The sequence below is a fragment of the Macaca fascicularis genome, chromosome 2 (assembly GCF_037993035.2).
Source record: "Macaca fascicularis isolate 582-1 chromosome 2, T2T-MFA8v1.1".
NCBI classification, from domain to species: Eukaryota; Metazoa; Chordata; class Mammalia; order Primates; family Cercopithecidae; genus Macaca; species Macaca fascicularis.
Genome location: NC_088376.1, coordinates 54,145,837 through 54,171,210, shown reverse-complemented (window position 1 = coordinate 54,171,210; position 25,374 = coordinate 54,145,837). Strand labels below are relative to the sequence as shown.

Sequence of the window (25,374 nt, the reverse complement as noted above, 5' to 3'; positions counted from 1 at the left end):
CCCTCCCTTTTTAAAAAATGTCTTTATTCTTATAACAGAAGCCTGTCAAATATCTGTCAGAATAAGCTCCCTACTAAGATTTTACACACATCACTGGAAATTTGGGGTGATAATCCTCAGTACTTGCAGCAAAGTTCTTTGCTCAACATACTTTTATGGGGGCCACAAGAGATGCTTCTCCCTTTGACTGATGCCTTTAGTACTTGACAGTTGTTCTGGCAGTAAAAAGTCAAATTATGAGCAGTACCTCATTTATTATTTATGAATCATCATGAAAAATGGCAAAAAGGTCAACACGAGAATAAGTCTCCCAAACTGAAATCTGCATAGCGTAACTCTTCTACTCAAAATACAACAAACTGGCTTCAAAATATAATAATAATAATAAAAAACAAAAGAAAAGAAAAGAAAAGAAGAGAAGAGAAAAGAAAGAAAAGAAAAGAAAAGAAAAGAAAAGAAAAGAAACTGGCTTCAAATGCTAAAAGTGAAATCAATGGGGAAGTACAAAATAGCACAGGGAGAGTCAAAACTAAATGAAGGATTGTTTGTAAATCTTCAAATTCTTATAAGATTGGGCCATTATTAAGTTGGCTAATTGTTATTCAAACACCTTCCCTAGGACGAGCTACTTTTTCATAACATACTTAACCCACCCAAAGCAGAATGGAAAAAAATAATAATAATAAAATTATAGGTGTCTGTTTTTGTATAGTTAGGAAACAGGAAAATACAAAAAATATAATTTTCACACCCAACTCTTGATTTTTAAGTTAAACACCCATTTGGTTTTCTGTAAAAACATAAGGAAAATCAACTAGTTCGTACACATTATTTCCTTAAGAAGACATTAAGCAAACACTAAGCAATACCTATTACAGATTTACTAACTTGAAAAAAGTTTTCGTTTTTGATTATTTTCATTAATCTTCATCCACGATAACAGGTTTTGATTCCATTTGATGAAAATATTTTTAAATTTATTTAAATGTTGCATTCAAGAAAATATCAGAATCTTTGAGATTCTCATCTGAAAGCACAAAAATTATTTACAAATCAGAAAAAGTGGCTGGGCGTGGTGGCTCTCGCCTGTAATCTCAGCACTTTGGGTGGCCGAGGCGGGCGGATCATGAGGTCAGGAGTTCGAGACCAGCCTGTCCAACATAGTGAAACCCTGTCTCTACTAAAAATACAAACAATTAGCCAGGCGTGAAAGCCCTGTAATCGTAGCTACTCGGGAGGCTGAGACAGGAGACTCACTTGAATCCGGGAGGAGGAAGTTGCAGCAAGCTGAGATCATGCTACTGCATACCAGCCTGAGTAACAGTGTGTGACTCTTTCTCAAAAAAAAAAAGGGGGGGGGGGGCTATGATTATATAACTATATCATTGTTGGATACTTTTTTAAAGGAATAAAATAAATTGCTTTATGTTAAAGGTCAGCATTCAAAGGAGTCAGTGAACCCAGCCCCTGAATAATTTAACATATTTTGAATATTTATCATTGTGTATGTGTAAAAATATGTCTATAGATTTCATTAGTTTCATGAATAAGACTACAAGTTTCCAAAGTTATCAATTACAACAATAAACACATTTTAATTTGTCTTTAAATAATATGTAGAATAATATTTTCAAAGAATTCCTGTCATAAAGCATCTTCTTATTCCTTTTAATCCAAAATGTAACTGGAAGACTGCAAATACATGTTTTCTAGATAGCAATAGGAAGCTGGAAAAAAAACAAAAGACCTAAAAATTGGATCTGATGAAGTTAGTAGGCCCCAACCTGAGACTTCATCCCCCACTCCTTAAGCAGACTTCTGGCAGTCTAAGCTCCAGCCCTCTGTGTTTCCTTCAGGTGAATCACCATCTGATTCCTGCAGGTTCAGGAAATACTCTTCCCCAGTCGACAAATCTCACCTACTCTTAGTTATGAGTCATTTACATTAGCAAGAGAGCAAGTTGTTCCAGTAGTTGCCGGGCAGGAGAATTTGAAAGGGTGCCCCAAAGGACAATCTCTAAAGGGGTAGGGGAGATACCTACCTTGTCTGGTAGGGGAGATGTTTAGTTTTTATGCTTTACCAGAAAATCCACTTCCCTGCTGACCTTAGTTTCAAAGCTTATTCTTAATTAGAGACAAGAAGCCTGTTTCAACTTGAAGACACCGTATGAGGTGAATGGACAGCCAGCCACCACAATGAAAGGTAAACAAAAAATTTTTCATTTTCTTAAAAGCCGTGGTTGATAAGACACAGCAATGATTAAAAACTGTAATTATACTTCTGCTTAACTCTGAGGTCTGAAGAAAAAGTAGAAATTAGAATGCTGACAATAAGATATGAGGCACCACTGTGAGCCACGAAGCTTCAACTGTTTCCAGCTCAGGCAGGCAGAAATATAAACTACACATTGTGCCTTCAAAAGTAGAAACAATGTTTTGGCAATCGCTCCTATTCAGTACATTTTTTTTTAACCATATTTACTTTATTAGATGAGGAAAAGCCAAAGTCTCTTATAATTGTTTCCCAGGACCCAAAACTTGAAATTTGTTTCATAATCGTTTATCTGTTTTTTTTTAAAGAGAGACAAAAAAAAATCTTTCTCTTTCCCAATTGTCTCATTTTGATAAAAGAATCTCAGTCTTTTCACTGTACCACAAAGAACAGGGTAATCCTCATTTTGATCCCTGGAGAAATCGTGTTAAAACATGTCAGGAAAGGCACTGAGAAAACTGCCCAGTGACTGACAAACAGGTTAGAAACAGCTTACTTTTGTTCCACATTCAAACTGTTCGGGAAGTTTTCACTGCAGTGAGGAAAACAAGAAGCAAGCATGGAGATCTCACTTCTTTTAAATTTTAATGAGGACTTTTAAAAGGTAGATGAGCCTAAAGTAGAGTGACTTTTTGATTTCTTATTTTAAGATTTATCTGCTATAGAATTTTATATCACATTCTCAAATTGAATCTGCTTTCATGTTAGGTATATTAACATTTTTAACAAGAGATTTCTTTCATAATTGTTCTCCAATTTACTAGCAATATGAATAGCAATAAATCTGGTTCCATATTACTTTATACTGGGGGAAAAAAGCCAGACACCCTGTTGATATTTATTATTTCTGCCAATTGAGATTAACTGTCTCCACGAAGTTAGGGATCAAAGAGGCGTATTTTCTTAATCCTTCAGCAACATCTCATCCTCAGACTCTTGTTTCTGACATCTACTTGAAAAACGTTGCAGGTATACGTGGGTTAAGGACAAGGGCCTAGAAGAGCAGATGGATGGCTGAATTTCCTATTTAAGGATATAGCCTACAAAAAGAAAGTATCCCGCCGGAAAATCTTTATTTCATGAAGACACTGAGAAAATGCCCTAACCAGAGATAACATGCTAAGAGGATTTACTGCATTTAGAGATGTGGGTGGGAAAAGGAAGACTAAGTTAAAAGGAATGTTCTCATTTAGAGTTGTGCTGTTTGTGCTCTTCAGAGTCTGCCTGCTTTTCTTCCTTAATATCTTGGCATTTGACTCTCTTTAAGAACAACAACAACAACAAAAATTTCATGCTTAGCTCTTTACTCTGAGAAAATGCCACAGAAAGTTAAGATAGATGAGACCACAATGGTCATTAGTTCTTTGTATGCTCCTGAAATAAGAAAAGTCAGAAAAACCCATTAAAATCCCTCAAAGCCCAATAAAGGGTAAGGTTGTGAAGACAGGACAGAAGTGAGGTGAGATCTAGGTAAAGTCACCTCCCTAGAAGCATCCCCCAGTCTCCAGGGTAGATGTTCTCTATGCAGGCATGAGGCAGCAGTTTGGGTTTAAAGTAGAAAGCCCAGGACTCATAGCAAAATGACCTGGGTTTAAGGGCTGATTGTAAAAAATATTATCAGTGTGACTTAGGCAAGTCTCTGAATTCCCCAGGAGCTCACTTCCCTTCCTCACAGGTAAAATGAAGGGATTAGATCAGATGGTCATCAGAGGCCCCTTGCATCTCTAGATTCCCACGATCCAGGCGATATGCTGAGATGCTGGGGTTGGCAATGAAAGAACCTAAGGCTTGGACCAAGCACACAGGAATGCTTGAGAGGAAACGGGGTAAAGCCACAAATTAGGTCCTTCCCAATTCTGCCCCTAGGCAGCTACATGATGTTAATCAAATCTCGACTTCTCTAGGTCTCAGATCCTTCCTCTGCAAGATTAAGATGAATGTACTATTTGCTCTTCCTACCTGGCTGAAAGTTTTACATTAATACAAGTATTTATACAAGGGCCAGCTGCAGTTTTTATACTTGTAACTATCTACAGGAGGGCGGCAAGAGCAGAAGTAAATGTGATGTGATCCTGTTGTTAAAAACTAGATGAGAGGCACCCACCTCTCAGACCTTCTGCTTCAGGCCAATGGTGAAAGACAGGCTCTATCTGACCTTACAAAGATTATTAAACCCTCTACCTCCTTATATGGCAAAGACAGGCAGATTAGAATATTTGTTCTCTATCCTATACCTAATTAACATATTTTGTTTCATTAATATTCTTATTGGCCAAATATAAAAAAATTACACTAAAATACACTTAAGGGAGAGCACTGATTAAGTTCCATCTAGTATAAGTCATGACATTAAGTCATTCATATCAATGATTCTATGGTTTCTCTTAAACAGTAATTTCTAATGATTTCCATCATTTTAAAAGAAGAGCAAAACACCTTAAATGACCTTTTCTAATGTATTAGATAGGATCCGTATGGCACAAACTGTCCTTCTATTCTTAATACTAACACAGTAATAATTAGCATACACTGATAGCTTTATATGTGACAAGATTACTGCATATTTTATCAGGCTTTTTTTTTTTTTTTTTTTTTTTTTGAGACGGAGTCTCACTCTGTTGCCCAGGCTGGAATGCAATGGCGCGATCTCAGCTCACTGCAACCTTCGCCTCCTGGGTTCAAGCGATTCTCCTGCCTCAGCCTCCCACGTAGCTGGGATTATAGGCACCTGCCACCACGTTCAGCTAATTTTTGTATCTCTAGTAGAGCCGGGGTTTCACTATGTTGGCCAGGATGGTCTCAATCTCTTAACCTCATGATCTGCCCATCTCGGCCTCCCAAAGTACTGGGATTACAGGCGTGAGCCACCGCACCCGGCCTTATCATGCTATTTTTTTTTTTAACTCAGACAACCTTAAGGTGTAAATTACTATTATCCACTTAAACAGCTGAGCAAGCTGAGGCTTAACGAGCATACCAGTAGGGAGCAGAGCTCTGACCTTGAAACACTGCCTACAGTCAACCATGCTCTATTTGCTGTTACCTCTTTTTGTGGGTAGTTACATATGTAAAATGATTTAGACTTATTGTATATTTACTGTACACTGGTATCATGGTATAGACTACAGGAGATAAATGGCCATCTTGGGTGCATGATTCCCTGCAATGAAGTTGGAGCTATTTTAACTTGCTAGTTTTCCCAAAGGAGGCATGAGATGCTAATCAGCACATGAATACCAAATTTTTGTGCAGGCAGTAGCAGAGCGGTAGTTAGGAGCACAGCACTGACATGGACTTAGGTTCTGTTCAAATCCAGGCTCTGCCCCTCATTAGTGATGTTAATGAGGGCAAGCTCTAGCACTCCAGCGTCAGACAGCACGTATCTGCTCAAAGAACAAATAGTGTGTGCAAATAGCCCAAGTATACTGTACTCCAAGTATTCTCTCTAAGCCTCAGGTTTTTTACATCTGAAAAATTAGAGCACTAATTCTTACTATCCACTCAAGTACCATGTCAATACTGACTTATTACTACATGTCAAGTTTGAATAAAAGGTCTGTGCTGTGGTAATACTTCATTCAAAACAATCTTATGAGGGCTGTTTTACAGAAGAAGAAAAAGGCACAGAGAGGTTGGGTAACCTGCCCAAGTAAATGGCAAATCTGTAATGTGAATCCAAAGTCTTTTTAATAAATTAAAATATACATAGGTAATTTAGAACATTCCTAGGCACACAATAATACTAGTCAGCATTTGGGGAGCTCTTTTACTGTTGTTGTATGTAGCAAGATAGACACTTACACTTCTCAAGCTCCCGGAGAAGGGTTTTGCCCTGTAGCCTAAGAGGCGCTCAGGTCAAAGATATTACTGGCTCTTGACCACCAGAGCAACTCTCTGGAGGACACAGAACAAAGTGAAACTTTGTTTTCCAAGTCCTTGAGTCTAGAAGGTACCCTTTATTGACTATATCAAGATTTGGAATGTCTCCGAAGCAGAGGCCAGTATACCAAAAGGGCAGCAGAAACAAAATGATCCGAAGTCCCTATACTAAAGGAGCTTATCATCTAGTTGAATAAAGAAAAATGTTAACAGAATACTTCGGCTGTTTGCACACATTAGAGTACTAAGCTCTGTGGCTCTCAGGCTGAGAACTGAAAAGAGAGATCCAAGAAAACAATGCATATATATCTGTTGCCTCTAGACTGTAGGCATTTGAGGATTTGTTATACTCTTTTGGGGGTGGATGACCTACCTGTCCAAACTTGTTCCTCCTCAGACCTGCTAGGCCCCAAAATTATAAATAAAACTGAAAATAAATCACTGGGCCTTTCAAACTTTTTTAGATAAACTGGCTCCAAGACGAATTGAGAAAAACTGCAAAATTAACTGTTTTTGTTGTTGTTGTTTTTGAGACGGAATCTCGCTTTGTCACCCAGGCTGAAGTGCAATGGTGCAATCTTGGCTCACTGCAACCTCCACCTCCCAGGTTCAAGCTATTCTCCTGCCTCAGCTCCTGAGTAGCTGGGATTACAGGTGCCCGCCACCACGCCCAGCTAATTTTTGTATTTTTAGTAGAGACAGGGTTTCACCATGTTGGTCAGGCTGGTCTCCAACTCCTGACCTCGTGATCTGCCCACCTCAGCCTCCCAAAGTGCTGGGATTACAGGTATAAGCCACCACGCCTGGCCTAAAACTAACTGTTTACTAGATGTATTTATATAGAAAACAGTGCTACATATCATGATGAAGCAGAATGTGGCTCACAGTAATATGCAATCCTTAAATAATCACAGCTACAACTGCATTCTAGTTGTCTCACCCAAGCATTTTAAAAACCTAAAAAATGAAAACTTTGAGAGGATAATGGCTTGCATTAGGTCAAAATAGTACATGCCTATATTATATGCAGCAAAACAAATTAATAGAAGAATAGTAAATGCCATTTAAAAGGTAATTACTATATCAATGTGTCAGCATATGCCATGATGGCTGCTGGAAAAATAAAACTATATATCTGTTAAACATCAATATTCCCTTTACTCTAAAACATTCATTCTAATTTCATAATGTAAACAACAGGATACACACACATACACACAGTTTTAAATATATATAATTTTAAAAACTATTCACTCTGTGCCTAGAGCCAACAGTACAATACCTCAAGTATTATCTCTACTTTTCATCCTAAGATCCAGAAATGCTAATATGTACCCAATCCTTCACAAAGTCATGCTGGATCTTACTATGGTCTTTATACATCCAGTTTACAGTCTATATGAAATTGTAAATAAGACAAGCACTAAACAACTGGCCAGTGCGGAACTCAGTTTGAGTGCTCAAAGTTGCAGGCACCTGAAATATAAATGCCATGGTACACTACTTCTTGCTCTAATGGCTTCCCCATCCTGGAAGATGCTCTCAGCAAAATAACTGTCTCATAGCCAGGGTGGCAAAGCCAAACATTTCTACCCTTAAAGTTTTTCCCCAACCCAGCACCTATCTGGAGATGGTACATTTCCTATGCAGCCTCCCTTTCCTCTTCTGTCAATTACAACCTGATTAACTTCATGCCAACTAAGCTCTCCTTCCAATGTATTCATATAATTATTTTATTTATTTATAATCTTTCTGGTTCCAACAACAACAACAAAAATAAGGTGTTCTGCAGAGATGCTTAATATGAAGTTAATTCAAATGAACTTTAAATTTAAACAAATGAAGCCTGGGAAAATGAATGGTGGGAAATTAAAAACCATATGAGAAATTAGTTCACCAAATGCATTCATCCCTATCTGATAGTGTTGGGCCTTAAGGTGGATCTCAACTCCAACAGGAAATCAAGAAGGCATAAAGATTTGGTGTTGATGAATTCACAGCTGGCCTACAGAACATCACTCTTATTACGTAGAGTAGAAATAACTTTCTCCCATGAGTCTTAACATAAAGAACCAATGTTGTATTTAACACCCTAAGAGTAGGCACAGTGAAAAGGGTTGAATGCTTGAAGACACCAACTCAAAGCTTAATCCAGGCACAGCCATTTTACAGGGGCAGGATAAGACAATGTAATGGGGCCCAGGCATGTGGCTCACTTTAAATATTTTCATCTTATTGCTGTTTCTCCATAATCATTCTAAGGAAATCTTTCTGCCTCCTTCTCACCAGTGTACTTAATTCTAATTATGAAAATTTCACAAGTGTTAGACATACTAGCTGTCTTTTATTAGCATACTGGTACTGTTGTTTCTTCTTATACCTGGCTGACTTTCCTCACTGATATAACCGGTGGGGCTGCTGCTGGCATTTGAATTTGCAGCCCTCCACTTTAGCTCCCCCGACTTTACAGTGAGCTGTTCAAAAACCTCAGCAGGTCCAGCGTTTGATTAGCCTCCTAATGGTTTGATCAGACCTTCTTCCTGGTCTTCAGTCATGCCTTACACAGGTCAACTGCCAATTCCTACTCTTGTCAACACCCTCCCTGGGCTGGTACCCTTTCACTTCAGAAGGCAGAAAAAAAAATGTGTTAAAAATAAAAAACAGAAAACTTACATATGCCTTCCAAAACGAAATTAAGTCAGAGAGCAGGCCAAATTCCATGATTGCCTAATAGTAAGTCAAAGGTGTTCTTGAACTCTGACTCTCTGCCTGCAGGTACTCTGCTAGACCCTGGAGATAAAAGGATGCAAGGACACTCTGGCAGTCAGGCAAACAACAAAAATAGAATACAACAGCTGGAGGTATGGGATACCATAGGGGCTGAGGAGCACTTACGTGGCACATGGGGATAACATGGAAGGCTTTGAGAAGAGGAGGCAGATGAGTTAGATTTGAAGGCGGTATAGGCAGCTTGCCTAATAGACAAGGGGGAGAAGGGATTTTCAGGATAAAATGCAAGGTAAGAAGGGTCTGGTGCAGAAGCTATATAGTGGGCAGGTATACAGGTCAGGTCAGGAGGTCCTCATCACCTGCAGAGGAGCCTGAGTTATGTCCTGTACAAGACAGTAAGCCAGTGAAGACTGCGACAGAAGAGGACATCAAGCAAAGAAATGTGAATAGCAGGAAAATGCATGTGGCAAATATTAAGATAATACAACTATATAGGTTACTATCTCTCCTAGTTGAGGAAGTTACTGCATCTATAAATCAAGCCAGAGAAAATTATTTTAATTCAAATATTCCTATTAGTTTAAGAGACATTGTTTAAAAAATGACTAATGCCAGAAGTTGATAAATTCACTGAAGTAGGAATTACTTTGAAGAAATGTGTGTGTGTGTGTGTGTGTGTGTGTGTGTGTGTTTGTATTTCATGAAATGAGTTATATGTGATCCCAGATCCTTTTACTACATATGGGTGAGGGTGAGTTATTTATCTGTATTCATGAGAAGAGAAAAATGAGAGTGAGCATTTGATGCTGATTAAGAAATGTGAAATATCCACTTATGTTAAAGACTTCACTTGAGAATTTGAAAATTGTCAGTGAAAATAAGTGATGAAATTGAAGGAAAAATGCTCTCTTAGGTAACTGTCTTACTCCATTAACTTAAACAGCATTAAGGTTTGGTTAAGTTTGGTTAAGCTGTGATTAGAAGAATTAGGGTAGCTAACCTGAGAACAGTTCTAATGGGAAAGGCCTGGAGAATACCTGCACCACATCCCACAGCCCAGAAAACTATAATGATGACTGTATTAAAATATCAAGGTGACACCACCACTACCACCATAAAGAAAATTATAACTCTTAAGTAGAATGCTTAAGCCACAGGACGCTATTCCGAAACAAGGAACAGCATCTACGTGAACTTGTGAAAAGCATTCTGCGTCTTTTAATAGGCTAGTAAATGTTAATCAAACAACTACAGACTTTACCTGGAGTCTTGAATTCTAAGAATATTTTTTAAGGGCCAGAAGTCACTTAAAATGTATTTAGCTTAGAACATACTCATTTAAAACCACTATGCTGGCTACTGGGACTGTGGTCCCTAATCTGACTAGCCTCTTACATAAATGATCCAGAAGTTACTTATGTGGAAATTATACTTTGCTTAAATAGAAGATAAAAATACGTGTTTCAACTCAGTAAGTTGTAAAATTTGAGTAAAATTCTTATTACTCATAATAACTACATAGTAATGTGATACAGATCTCCTGATCTGACTCACAATAGCCACATAATAATGTGAGTAGTAGGAGTTTTACTCAAATTTTACAACTTACTGCATTAAAAGGTGTATTTTTACTTTCTGTTTAAGAAAAGCATTTACTGTTTATGCAAAGTATATTTGCCATGAATTACACCTTTATATTCCTATAGCCTTACAATATAAAATTGACTTAACATATGTTCTCTTACCAGATTCACACAGCACCCTTGGGAAGTACGTCAGGTATTTATTATTCTCCCTGTTTCATAGATGAGGAGGCTCAAGCTCTTTGAAGTACAATGCTTTACAGGGTCACAGAGTCAAAGATTGGGTAAAAAAGGTAACAGCTGCCTACTGAATCCAGGTCTAGGATACTTTGCACTGGTCAGGGAATCTCAGTCTAGAACACTTTCCACCAGGGAAGCTACTTCTGACACTCCACAAGGCCAGCAAAGCAACACTACAGAGGCAGCCTGTTCTGGAGTCATAAAACCTAGAGCTCATTTCCTGGTTTTGCCTCTCACCATCTGTGTGGTATTGGGCAGGTTGTTGAATCTTGCTCAGTTCCCTCACTCATACAAAAAGAATAGTCAGGTTTGAGGTTAAGGTTATAAAGAACCAGTAGACACAAATCTTGTCTTCAGGGAGTTTACAATCCACTTTACATCAACCCCCCCATCCCCTCTCAACACACACACACACACACACACACACCCACCAAGGTACCTGAGGTCACCTAAAAAAAAAATGTTAAGTCTAAATTGTTAACCAAAATAGGCCTACTTGTAAGCTGTATGTACCAGCAAAACTATGAGAGGACAACATCAGTGTAGCACCTGAAAAACCTGAACGAAGGGCTGCTGTGCTTTGCATTCCAACACGTTTGGGAGACTAACTCCGTGCATGCATTAATCAAATGTGCTATGAATACAGTGACCTAATTCCATTACAATAAGAGGTAACTCATAACCAGTGAGGTAACCTGCCTCTTTCCCCAGGCCTTCAGCAGAGCTATCATCTTAGCACTGTTGAAAAACACACATAAATTTACAAACACACATACACATAAAGTCAGGCTTAAACTGAGAAAGATTCTTAGATTATAGGTGATTCCAAAATAGAAGAGATCCTGTATCTTTCAACATAAACTTTCTATCAGATGGCTTTTGTGAAGACTCTCTCTTTACCACAAAAATGCCGGAACTACATCAATATCTCTATATAATTAATCAGTTCAATATAGCTTTTCAGAAGTAAAGTGCCAAAATAAACCTTCAAATCTCAAATTCTTACAATTTCAGATGTGAGCTTTTAGAGGGAAAACTGGAGAGTGGAGGACCAATAGGAAAGGTATTGATATTACAACTCTTCTCATCGGAGAACCACCACTACCAAACACTAAATCAAAAATTAATCATGAGCAACTGCATTTAGGAGGCAGCATTTAACTGACATTTATATTTCAAGATCCTGACCAGAGGGCAATAACAAGAGAGATGAAGCCCAGGGAGAGTTAAAGCACTGCGATGGCATGGCAGGGCACACCGGCCCACTCTTCCTGCTGAGGGAGTTTCCCCCAGCATGGTACAAATGACTCCCCACCCATGCCAAGATCCAATCCAGTGAACTGCAACAGCAGGCTGGCTCTGTGGGGACCACAAGGCTGGGTGTCCAAAGTAGCTGTTCAGTAGTCCTGGATGTTGTCCTCCCATAGCCCTTCTGGGGAGAGAGCAAAGGTTTGGGCATCCAACACAACTGGGGTCAAGTCCCTACTCCACTACTCAGAAGCTTTTCCTGAACACCAGAAACCTCAGTTTTTCCCCACCAAAAGCAGTTTTATAACACCATCAGTAGGGTTTTCACTGAAAGACCCAAGTAGAGGGGTGGGCACAGAGAAAAGCTCCACTGTGACTATTAATACATTCTCAGGTGTGAACTAAACAACATGACCTCCTGTCACTACTTTTTCTGGGTTGCTAAGAGGTATAAGAAAAACCATTTGAAAAGAAATGCTAAGTGATGGTCAGTAACACAAGATAAATCAGGCGTTTGCAGGGAGGAGAGACATAGAAGAAGAGGAAGATATATTTATAATCAAAGAACAATTGGGGATCTATAGAGGTTAAGTATAGCCACATAAGATTAAATGACACACGGAATAATGGCTGCAAAATCAAGTGACCGTAGGACCCAGCAGGTAATGTTCCCAAAAGAGGCGGCCCAGGGACGTCAACAAGTATGCTGTGAGCTGGAGAACTGGAGAGAGCTCACTTCCCCATCAGGAAGGGGCAACTAATACTGCTGGATTGTTCATACTGGATGCTGGCAAATCTTTTCATCTTTCAAGACGGGATCCAAATCTGGATTCTTATGTGAAATTTCCTGATGTTTTCAACATTGTTCAGGCCAAATAAAACCAGACCTCTAGTTTGGAAGACTAGCAGGTCCTTCACAAGCTTGATGGAGAAAACAAACTCCTACCTCTGCCCAATACTGCACCCTCCCACTTCCTGTCCTCTAAAATAACCCCCCAGAATCATTCTTCACTTTTACTCCACAACAGTATAATAGAACTGCAATTTCAGTTTCTATTGGATTTTATATGAATCCCAGCTCTACCCATTACTCAGTGTGAGTCAAGGCAAGTTAATTAAACTGTCTGAATCTCGTATCTTCCTACCTGGCGGGGGTGGAAATATATCTAGGTCCTAGGGTTGCTCTGAGGATTGCTTAAGGTATCAACCACCAAGTTTGGGGTCCCAAAGCAAGCAGAAACTGAGAATGTGTTAATCCTTTTCCACCACCCTCATTTTAAAAGTAGCTTACAACCAACAACAAAGAAACACGGTTAGTAAAATAGCCAAAGGAAAATACCAATGGGTGGCTGGAAAAAAAACAGGTCTCTAAGCAGCGATACCATCTAACCTCAGGAATGACTGTGAAACCTGGGCCTACCACAAACATCACATTCTTGTGTGGTTTCATCAGCTCTCAGCTGAAGGAACAGTAGGTAGCAGGGCAGGATTCCCGCCCAGGATCCAAGTGCTGGAACGAAGCCCTTTACTACCACTGAAGCAATCTTCCTTGCAACACCGGGCAAGTGCTGGGACATGCAGACAGTGCAGAGCCACTGTAGTAAAAGCACACAGGGAACCCTGAAGCTGAGGCACTGATCGTTCAGAAAGACAGCAGGCAGGTGAGGCTCTGAGACAATTTAAAGGAAAGGGCAAGCTCTTGGAGCTAAAGTATCAGTCAAATGACTCCTGAGAGGGCAGCTGAGGCCACCAGCCACACAGCCATCTCAGCATAAACAAGGTGCAAGGATCCACCCCCCCCAACCCCTTGTCCAACCTATGAAGCATTAAATAAATTCAACTGCGTACCTACGATACACAGCAGGAACTAAAATGACTTCAGCTCCACCCTGCACAAGTACACAGGCTGCTTTGTAAAGGTTCATCATTTTTAACCTCACAGTCATCCTATAATGGACGAGTCATCATACCCATTTTATACAGGCAGAAATGGAGGGTCAGAAGCTAAAAGCAACAGAGCTCAGGCTGTAATCCAGAGAATCAGAGAATCAAATCCTTGCTCTATGCACTCCACCATGGTGCCACCATACTTGGTTAGAGGTCAAGGCAGGATTCTTTTTTTTTTTTTAATCCAAGCTAGAAAAAAAATTTTTCTTTGAGACTGAGTCTCGCTCTGTTGCCCAGGCCGGACTGCAGTGGCGCGACCTCAGCTTACTGCAAGGTCTCCCAGATTCAAGCGATTCTCCTGCCTCAGCCTCCCAAATAGCTGGGACCACAGGTGTACACCACCACGCCCAGCTAATTTTTGTATTTTTAGTAGAGATGGGTTTTCACCATGTTGGCCACGCTGGTCTCGAACTCCTGACCTCAGGTGACCCACCCGCCTCAGCCTCCCAAAATGCTGGGATTACAGGCGTAAGCCACCGCGCCCAGACGGAACATTTTTAAATGCCAGACATTAAATGATACGCTTAAGAAAACCCTCCATTAATCCTTTATCTATCTCCACCTCCCACCTTCTCTGTCTCCTTCCCGTCACAGGCATGTTCCTTTTTTGAAAGAGTTTTCTGAGATTGCTGCCTCCACTTCCTCACCTAGCAAACATTACTCAACCCTCTGTCATTAGGCTTCTCTCCTCAAAACACCCTGGGCCCCCCCAGCAGATGGAGCACTGGCAAAGACAATGACCTTTTCGTTGCTGAATCCCATCCAATGGCACTTTGCTGTCCTATGTCACTTGACTTTCCCCACAGGATAAAACTAGTCACAATTCCTCATTTCGTAAACTCTCTTTTTGGTTCACATGACATTATTCCTTTTTGGTAATCCTCCCAACTCTCTGGCCTCTCCTTCAGGCACTCCGCTCACCCTAAGACTGCTCCATTTAAAAGTCTACATTAGCTCTCTGCTATTCTCACTCCACTGTGTGGTTTGGGGTTTTTTGTTTGTTTGTTTGTTTGGAGACAGAGTCTCACCCTGTCATCCAGGCTGCAGTGCAGTGGTGTGAGCTCAGCTCACTGCAACCTCTGCCTCCTGGGTTCAAGCGATTCTCCTACCTCAGCCTCCCCAGTAGCTGCGATCACAGGTGCACGCCACGTCACTCGGCTAATTTTTGTATTTTTTAGTAGAGATAGGGTTTCACTATGTTGGCCAGGCTTGTCTCAAACTCCTGACCTCAGGTAATCTACCCACCTCACAAAGTGCTGGGATTACAGGCATGAGCCACCATTCATGGCCGACTGTGCAGTTTCATCTTGGACAATCTCATCCATTCCCACAGCTTCTTCTATCACCTATTTTATGTTGGCCTTAGATAGACATCACCAGCCAGGGGTACTTCTCCAAGCTCCAGACCTGTCTCTTTAATCATTTAGTAGACACCTCTACATGCATACTACACAGGCATCATGAAATCAACCAATCCAAAACTAAACTCCACCCATCCCAATACGTGCTTGTCCTTTCATGGGTCCTACATCAGCAAAAGAGACTAAAATCTATAGTCAAATACCTGGGAGGCCTCCAACATTCTTCTAACCCTTTTCACTAGTATCATTCAGCCACAAATTCTTTAAGATGCCTCATATTTGTCATATATCTCCATCTCTACATGCTGTCACCAGTTCCTCAGCAGACTATTATACCTTATCTTTGGCTACACTCAGCATTTCCATGTGCTCCTTTCTGACTGGACCTTGGGCAAACCTGCCACAACCTGGGCATCATAGTTGTCATGGAACCTCTGTAATCCTTGCTTCCCCTCAGTTTGAGTACACCTCTGTATCTTCACAGCATCCCACACCTCTCATTCGATATTGAAATGGTCTGTTTACTTCTGGATTCTCAACTAGACTCTAAACTTGAGGACAGAAATGTACTTTCTCATCTTTATATACTCCACGGCCTGAAATATGAGCAGACTCTTAGTAAATGACCTTATGAAAGAGATCAGGCTATGGGTGGTACTGAAGAAGTAGTAGAGATTTCCAAGGTAGGGAGAGAGGGGAGAAAGGAGGTCATTCACAGGGCAGGAATGGCTATGAAGAAAAGTAGGGAACTAAACTCAGGCATATCACCTGAGAGTCTGCAGTTTGGTTAAACCAGAGAGTTCCAATAAGAGGAACACGATCTTGAATTTAATTTAGGCAAAGATTAATGGAAATAACAGAAGCAGAAACTGGCATTTATAAAGCACTTAATTTATAAATGTATATTCAATTTAACCTCAAGAAGGAAGGATGCTAGATACTATAGAGTAGGTATTATTGTTCCCATGATTCGAAAGATTATGGGGCAAGCAGATATCCCCAAAGTCTATCGTGACCTCTGAGTTACCAGAATTTAGCATGTTCTGACTTTCACATTCCATGATCTTTAACACTACAAAAATAACTCCTTATCTTTAGTTAGTAATTATAATTCAAGAATTGCCTTACCATACAATAACACAGGATTAAGGAGCAAAAGAATAAGATCTCTCATACTCTCCACTCCTGCCCCCAACCCCAGCAGACACTTTCTGCCTCTACAGATTTGCCTTTTCTGGACATTTCACCTAAAGACATGTAGTCTTTAGGTGTCTGGCTTCCTTCTCATGCAAAACGTTTTCAAGGTTCATCTATACAATAGCTGTATTTCAATTCTTTTTACTGGGTAATATTCCATCCTTTGCCTATACCACAGTTGACTCATCTACTCTCCAGTCAGCACTTGGCTTCTTTCTGCTTTTAACTATCATGAATAATGCTGTTATAAACAATTGCATACAAGTCATTGCATGGGTATATGTTTTCATTTCTCGTGGCTAGATACCTAGCGGTAGAACTACTGGGTCATATGACACATTTGGTTTTAACTTTTTAAGAAACTGCCAAGCTCTTTCCAGAGTGGCTGTACCACTTTGATTTCTTATCAGCAGTGTATGAGGGATCCTGTTTTCCCCACCCTCAGCAACACTTGTTACTGTCTGTCCTTTTCAGATCCAGCCATTCTGGTAGACGCAAGATGGTATAGCACTGTGGTTCTCATTTGAATTTCCCTACTGACTAACGATGTTCAGTGTCCTTCCATGCACTCTTGGTGAAATGTCTAGACAAATCTTTTGACTTTTTTTAAATTGGGTTGTGTTCTCCTTATTAAGAAGCTGTAAAAGTTCTTTGCATATTCTAAATACAAATCCTTTATCAGAAATGTAACATGCAAATATTTTCTCCCAGTCTCCTCTCTCTACGTCCTCCTTATTGGCCAACTGTCTGCTCTCTCTCTCTCTTACTGCAACTGTCAGTGAGGAAGGTTACAGGAAGCCGTCTGAAGAGGACAACCATACAACTTGAGAACAGAGAAACATAAAACTAAAAATGTGTTTATCAGGTAATTTCCTTGAAATGTTTCCACAAGAAACTGGATTCAAGCTTTTTAAGCTTACTGAAATCCAAAGATCATTATTACAAAGTCTAGAAAATTAACAGCTTCAGTCATTCTCCCCAGTAAACTTTAATAAATAAAAAGAAAGTAGAGTTTTACCTCCTTGACTTACATTACAAAATAATGTGATGCTGGAACCCCAAAAGGAGGGATTCTAAGAACCTTAATCAATGCCTATGCTGCATTAACCAAAAAACACCTTCTGAATGCCGCTGTGTACCACATACTCAAGGTGAGGTATGGATAGATTGTCTAAACTCTCAAAAGAGTGGATTCTAGGTGGAGACAATCATGGAAAATTAAAAACCATTTTTTCTATCTACTACCAAATCAAGTACCTTAGCTACATGTGATATTTGCAAACAGAAGAGAAGGACACACACAGGAACATAAAAAGAAATAAGTGCCTCTCCACTTACTGCAAACTCCTACATATACTCCTGCCTCCCATGTGCCTTTCCCTGCTATCTTAGCACATATGCAGGGACAAAAGTAACTGCTCACATCAGCCCCAAGTTTGCTTTGTGCTTGGACAGAATGAGGTTACTTGGGGTCTCTTTAAGCAACATCAGTGATGGGACATGAAAGTCCCACATGGTTTTATTTCATGAGAAAGCGTGTGACTTCCCCTTACAGTAAACTGTCCCATAAGCACATTCTACTTCAGTTGCACTTTCCAGAACAGTTCCCAGGAATTCTGCTTTCTATGGTCAATACGTGATGGAAGCCAGAGAACAGGGAACTGATCCAGATGCAGGGAAAGGGATGGGGGAAATCATGTTTGAAAGTATCCAACATTGCACGCACATATGGTCTCAGCTAACCTTTATTAAGATGTCGTGAAGAATGCAAAGCTCAGAAAAGTTAAGGTATGTAGCCAAAGTCATCCACAAGACATAACTCCCAGCAGGGAATTATGAAAGAGGGCAACTCTTGTGTGGCCCAGGTGTTCATCTCCAAAGAGCACATGCTTTCTGAATCGTGGAGGCAATCGCTTTAACTGAAAAGACCAATATGTTATATTTTCAAATTCCTTCCCAACTGATTCTTTCCTCATTTTTCTTTTTCTCCCCAGAAATCAAACCAGGAATAACCTATGGTGAACCCACGCCTCAACTGTCCCCAAGTGTTTCCTGACACGCATCTTTGCTTACAGTGCATCACAACTGAAGAATGGGGCTCAACTTGACACTTGCAAAATTACCAAGTAAGCCGTCAGAAGAGATGTAAAGAAAATCTTACTTTATCAATGACTATTATTTTCAATGTTTGGGAATTTGGGGAGTTTAATGGTCAGAGAACCAACTAACAAAATAAACCAGCATTTAGCTTTGTGTTTCCTTATGTATAAAACAGTAAACACACAGGATAGTATCACTGAGACAAATTTAGCTTACTATCATTTTGTTTTAAACTTTGTTTCATCTAGACATCATCTCTAAAATGACAAGTAGGATTAAATTAATAATATTTATGGAAGATTTTAAACAAACTAGAATCACATATTACTTTCCAGATTTAATAGTTTAAACCAAGGTTCATGAGGTTCCCCAAGAGGCCAGAGATAACACTGACCTAGTCTACGGGGTAACTATTTAGAAAATGATCATACCTAAATACAAAAAATTAGCCAGGTGTGGTGGCGCATGTCTGTAGTCCCTGCTGCTCGGGAGGCTGAGGCACTAGAATCACTTGAACCCAGCAGGCAGAGGTTGCAGTGAGACGAGATCACACCACTGCACTCCAGCCTGGGTGACAGAGCAAGACTCTGTATCAGAAAAAAAGAAAGGAAAGGAAAGGAAGGGAAGGGGAAGGGGAAGGGGAAGGGGAAGGGAAAGGGGAAGGGGAAGGGGAAGGAAAGGAAAGGAAAGGAAAGGAAGAAAATGATCATACCTAGGCAGCTGTGCCATGATAGTGACACCCTATAATTTGAATGACTTTTATTATTTCATTCCCACCTGGCAGGTAGAGCAGTGACATATGTTGATACTTTCACATTTTGTGCCAAGTGACACGTCCCAGTGAACAATGATGTAGCTTCACCAAAGGCAAAAGTGGCAGATTCTTCCCTACTCTGTCATTCATAATGTGACTCTATGAACAAGACAAATGGTAATTAAGCTTTATGTTATAGAATGCACACCAACTAAGTACTAGATACTGTACTCAAAATGTCTGCAAAGCATTTAACTCTCAGATGATCCAGCAAGATGGCTATGTATTCCATTTTACAGTTATGAAGAGGCTAAACCAGCATCGTCAAATAGAACTTTCTGCATTGATGAAAATTCCCTATATCTGCACTGGTCAATCCAGTAGCCAGATGTGGTTACCGGGAAACCTGAACATAGCTAGTATGACTGAGGAAATTAATTTTTAAAATTATGCTTACTTTAAATTTAAATTTTTAAACCCACATGTAGTTTGTGCTATATCTAGCTACAAAGCCCAAGCATTCCCCAACACACATACTCAGTTCTGCACACACACATGCACAAACCTATTCCCCCTGCAAAGATAGCCACAGTTCCCTTACATCCCAAACAAATACCACCCGCACATGTGGCACAAAATAATTTACTATGGAACTAGTAAACTGAGTTCTTATGTCACTGCATTTGTTAATTTAAAAGGAAATGGAATGAGAGTCAGAGAGAATACCAAAGGAAGTTTTACTCTCAATTATCGCTCTGTGTCAAGCCCTGCACTATACAATCCAGGGAATACCACCCTAGTAAACAAGAAGGGATGGGGAAATCATGTTTGATAATATCCAACACTGCATGCACATATTGTGAGAAAACAGTCTTTACACTGTAAAACAGCTGCTAATTTTTCTTAATTGAGTCACCAAGCTATTGTCAATTAAAGATGTTCCCTAACTTGGCCAAGTTCTTTACTGTCAGGGAAGAACAACATGATAAAACTGCCTGGGTGAAGAAAGTCATTCACTTTTAGTGGTCAATGTTACTGAGTGGAAACATCATATAGAGAAATGCTTCTGAGTACACCCATAAGTTTTGGAAATATTTAAGGTAATGACAGAGAATAAATGACGGGCATTAGCTGGCAAAAAAGAATATGATATAGACTTAATTCTAAAAAACAAATTCATCACACGAAACTCTCAAAGTTAAGTTTTGAGCCTTCCAGAGCATCCAGATGAGTAATGGCTCATCTGCTTCTTACAAACCATTTTTCGTCTCTACTACTATATTGTTTCAGCAAATAACTCATAACAGGCTTTAACCATAATTTGTTTAAGCTGTGTTGCCTAAATGTGAAATTTGTGAATGAAATAATAACCAGGCCTAGACCTATCCCATTGAATTAAGAAGTCCTATAGTCCAAAATGTTAATCCTATACATAAACTAAGAAAGCAAATACCGTGAGGTTACACAGTCAACAAGTTCAACACCAGACTGTCTCGAAGCCACAAAACAGTTCAATAACCACTGTGGAAAGAGGTCAATCCTACTTGATCTTTTTAATTTATAAATATATATATATATGTATTTATATATATAAATATGTTAATATAAATATATATAGATATTATAAATATATACATACACACACACAACCTTTTTTGACACTCTGATTGGAGACTATCTTTAATAATAACCATAATTGTTAGGTAAATCATCAGAATCATCATTTAATAAGAATGTGTTCATATAAATTAAACTTCAAAATATTATAATGATAAATGGAACTGACAGGCAATCCCTAGGCAACATTGTGAAGTAGGGGTTCTTGCACTCCACGATAGGTATGCATAGCAGATCCCCAGGTTACCAACACCAGCAGTTGAAATATTCCCTGCCAAGTATGCTGTAGCTCGTGAATTTGTATTTAAAATTATTTTGAAAAGCAATTCACCAGTAACTGTTACAAGGCACAGCCAGCACTTCAGGAGATGACATGGCTGCTCCTTTTCAGGCTGTGTCCCTCAGCTGGACTCTTTATTCTGATTTAAACTCACATGTCCTCTCTATTTCCCTAAGGGTTCTATCCCGGGTTAGATGAAAGTGACTGCTAATCATTTAATTGGGTAAATTAATTCAAGCAGACAACTCAGTTAAAGCCACACATCTTAAGAAGCTCCTAATGTCACTGATACTGATTTGGATCTTATGATACAAAAACAGCCAAGACTACATTAAATCAAAATAGGCTTAAATGATACTATACAAGGAAATATTATAAACTGGCAGTAGTAATATAGATGGCTGCTGAATCAGGCATTTTAACTTGTAAAGCTTAGTAATACCATGGATCTCCTAACAGGCTAGTCCAGATATAAATTACTAGCCTGTGTAAGGATAGTTAGGCCAGGGAAACCAGTTTTTAAAAACACTCACAGTAAGGAATAAAAGGGAAAGAATTAGGAAGAGGACAAGGTTACTTAAGAACAGCCTGCACTTAGATGTCAAACAGCAATTTAGGAATCTGTTTTTGGATTTTAATCATCAAAACTTTCCTGTTTCTCTCCTCAAAGAAGGGAACCAAAACAGATACTAAACTGCCTGTGTGCAGGGCAGTGAGGGCTTAAATTTATGGCGTTATCTCAATAACAAAACCATTCCAAAACATAATTATAACTACAGTAAATATTATTAATTAGAGGGAAGTAAAAATTCAGAAGTGACCTTCCTTCTAATCTTACCTCCAAAAGGTGAATTTATAAATTAATTTCATTAGTTCAGGTTCCCAAAAAACAATGACAATAAAATGTGTTTAAATGGCCAAGAGATTTATTGGGGAAAATGGCTACCAGGGAAAATGGGGCAAGCAGAAGGCTGGCACAGCCTTCCAATCACTTGTGGGAGAAAGAAGGAAGGAAGATTGAGTAGGAACAGTGCAGTGTGAAGAAAGTTCAAAGAAAAAGTTTGAAGACTGGTAAGTACTCCTCCAGCCGAAGTCTTTTGTCAGAGAAACCCCTCCTCTTACAAAAACAGGTTTGTCTTGGTATCCCTGCCATGCTCAGTTACAGGCCCAGAGCAGTCCATGGGAAGCATGGCAGCAGCAAGAATGTGGTGGTAGATCCCCACAGGAGCTGGCTGTCCATCATGCTCCCCACAGTAGGAGACATGAGAGGCCCATGTCCATGGCTACTACATAAGTCAAATGCTCATGACCCAATTCACTGATTATATGATGCAGTGATATGGTATAGGTCTTTAACAACAGAAACTAAAAATTCCAAAAAAGCAAAAGGTTTAAAAATTCCCACAATAAATGCAATAGGTGTAACCTAGCCTTGTAAACAAAAAAAATATATATCAGGTTGCAATTACTTTTAACAAGTTGTCCTCCTTGGCAATAAACTGTAAAATTGCAAAACTTAATAAGAATGAGAAAACGAAATCAACATTTATCACTGGACTACACAAAAACGTATTTGTGGATATTCTTGACTATACAAATGCATTTTAATGAAGAATTAACAGATGATGTGTAAATATTTATAATAATCAGAGGCAACTTTATACCAGCCTACACCTTAAATTCTAAGGTGAAAACAGATTTCAGAGAATCAGCAAGTCAGATCTACATCTATCCAGGACTTTTTTCATATGTTCACTTTAGAAGACAGTAGATTTTCTTTTTATTTACAAAATTGCCAAGACACTTTCTTTCTGTTCCTATCAATGGTCCCTAAAAGATCTTAAGTACTATAAGAAAGTCATAGGCAAAAAATTCAAAATGACCCACTAGTTTTACATCTTCTTAATTCTTAATGATTAAACAGCTTAACACTGAGGCAGGGGAGGGGAAGATGTATTCAAAGAGGGTGCCAAAGACTACAAACCATGTGTTGGCTATTGTTATTTCCTTGTTATAGAAAATTTCAATTTTCTCTCCAGGTTTTGTTGATTATATTTGTAATGATATCAAACATGGAAGTAAGAATCGGGATAATTTACATTGGTATATTTATCTTCAAAAGGCTGGCATAGGGGATCAGAAATGGGACTTTTTACTCAACGGTCCTGAGATGAGGGAGGCAGGGTAGTGAGAGAAGGTCGCTAATTCTTTGACCACTCAAAACATTAACAATGTGCTACCTTTACTCTTTAAATCATTGATGACATCTTTAAGTTCACCTGAAATAACAAAAAGTTGGGTCTGTAAGGGAACCTAGTGGCCTGTGGGCACGGTTGCCAAGCACTGAAGTCCCATCTCCCCACTTCTCCTACAGATAACGAGCTGCACGGCCAAGAGAGTCACAATTCGGGCAACAGGAGCGACGGACCAGGAAAGAACACCACCCTTCACAATGAATTTGACACGATTGTCTTGCCGGTGCTTTATCTCATTATATTTGTGGCAAGCATCTTGCTGAATGGTTTAGCAGTGTGGATCTTCTTCCACATTAGGAATAAAACCAGCTTCATATTCTATCTCAAAAACATAGTGGTTGCAGACCTCATCATGACACTGACATTTCCATTTCGAATAGTCCATGATGCAGGATTTGGACCTTGGTACTTCAAGTTTATTCTCTGCAGATACACTTCAGTTTTGTTTTATGCAAACATGTATACTTCCATCGTGTTCCTTGGGCTGATAAGCATTGATCGCTATCTGAAGGTGGTCAAGCCATTTGGAGACTCTCGGATGTATAGCATAACATTTACAAAGGTTTTATCTGTTTGTGTTTGGGTGATCATGGCTGTTTTGTCTTTGCCAAACATCATCCTAACAAACGGTCAACCAACAGAGGACAATATCCATGACTGCCTGAAACTTAAAAGTCCTTTGGGGGTCAAATGGCATACGGCAGTCACCTATGTGAACAGCTGCTTGTTTGTGGCTGTGCTGGTGATTCTGATCGGATGTTACATAGCCATATCCAGGTACATCCACAAATCCAGCAGGCAATTCATCAGTCAGTCAAGCCGAAAGCGAAAACATAACCAGAGCATCAGGGTTGTTGTGGCTGTGTTTTTTACCTGCTTTCTACCATATCACTTGTGCAGAATTCCTTTTACTTTTAGTCAATTAGACAGGCTTTTAGATGAATCTGCACATAAAATCCTATATTACTGCAAAGAAATGACACTTTTCTTGTCTGCGTGTAATGTGTGTCTGGATCCAATAATTTACTTTTTCATGTGTAGGTCATTTTCAAGAAGGCTGTTCAAAAAATCAAATATCAGAACCAGGAGTGAAAGCATCAGATCACTGCAAAGTGTGAGAAGATCAGAAGTTCGCATATATTATGATTACACTGATGTGTAGGCCTTCTATTGTTTGTTGGAATCTGTATGTACAAAGTGTAAATAAATGTTTCTTTTCGTTATCCTTGCTTGAATCCATCAAAAATATGAATTCAAAGAACTAAAATGATATGAAATGGGGTCATAAATTGAAACTAAGGAAAACATTAAGACACAGCAAAGAGATAAACAAGAGGTAACACATGGCTCAATGGCAGGGTTAATGGTTGGAAGTCTGAGGAGCAGAATGAAAGGGCAGAATGAGCCACAGCAATGTCCCTGCACTGTGGCCATCCTCCAGGAAAAGCTGCTGCTCTGAAGCCACTTTTGCAGAGAACAAAAAGTATAAAAAAGAAAATTATATCTATCCTTGAAGTTCAAGGATAGGAAAAGAACATACTACTTTCCATCTATAAACTAAGATCTTTGGCGATCATCCCCTCGTTCTCTGTGTGTGGGGATTTTTTTTAATTATTTTTTTCCTTTACTCAGCACTATAGAAATGCAGGTAGGGGTGTGTGGGGGGTGTGTGTCTGTGTGTGTGTGTGTGCACGCGCGTGTGTGTGTGTGTTTAAGGGCTTCATTTTTAGGACCCTCTGTGTCCAGGTCAGAGCTCACCTTCAGGGCTCCAAAAGCAAGTAGGAATGAGCCGCAGAAATGCTTCTGCCTCCTCTCCCTACTTCATGCCTCACCTCCACTCCTGTGATGCTCCTGTGACACTACCTTTCATTCCTCTGGGTAAGAGACTGTCCTCCAGCAACATAAATGCCTC

The 25,374-nt window shown here is 39.5% G+C and overlaps 2 protein-coding genes across 8 annotated transcripts in view; one reads left to right on the top strand and one right to left on the bottom strand.

Annotated features, from left to right (window-relative positions):
- Window positions 1-25,374, bottom strand: part of MED12L (mediator complex subunit 12L) — a 341,010-nt gene that overhangs the window by 117,506 nt on the left and 198,130 nt on the right. The window lies entirely within an intron of this gene.
- On the top strand, window positions 1,968-24,683 carry GPR87 (G protein-coupled receptor 87). Its single transcript, XM_005546108.5, has 3 exons — window positions 1,968-2,202; window positions 18,451-18,582; window positions 23,582-24,683. The coding sequence occupies exons 2-3, from the start codon at window positions 18,549-18,551 to the stop codon at window positions 24,622-24,624; spliced, it is 1,077 nt and encodes a 358-aa protein (XP_005546165.1). The 5' UTR covers window positions 1,968-2,202; window positions 18,451-18,548; the 3' UTR covers window positions 24,625-24,683.

Coding starts and splice junctions, on each gene's coding strand:
- GPR87 (XM_005546108.5), top strand. CDS start 18,549: ATGGGGCTCAACTTGACACTTGCAAAATTACCAA. Junction 18,583..23,581: donor GACACTTGCAAAATTACCAA/GTAAGCCGTCAG, acceptor CTTCTCCTACAG/ATAACGAGCTGCACGGCCAA.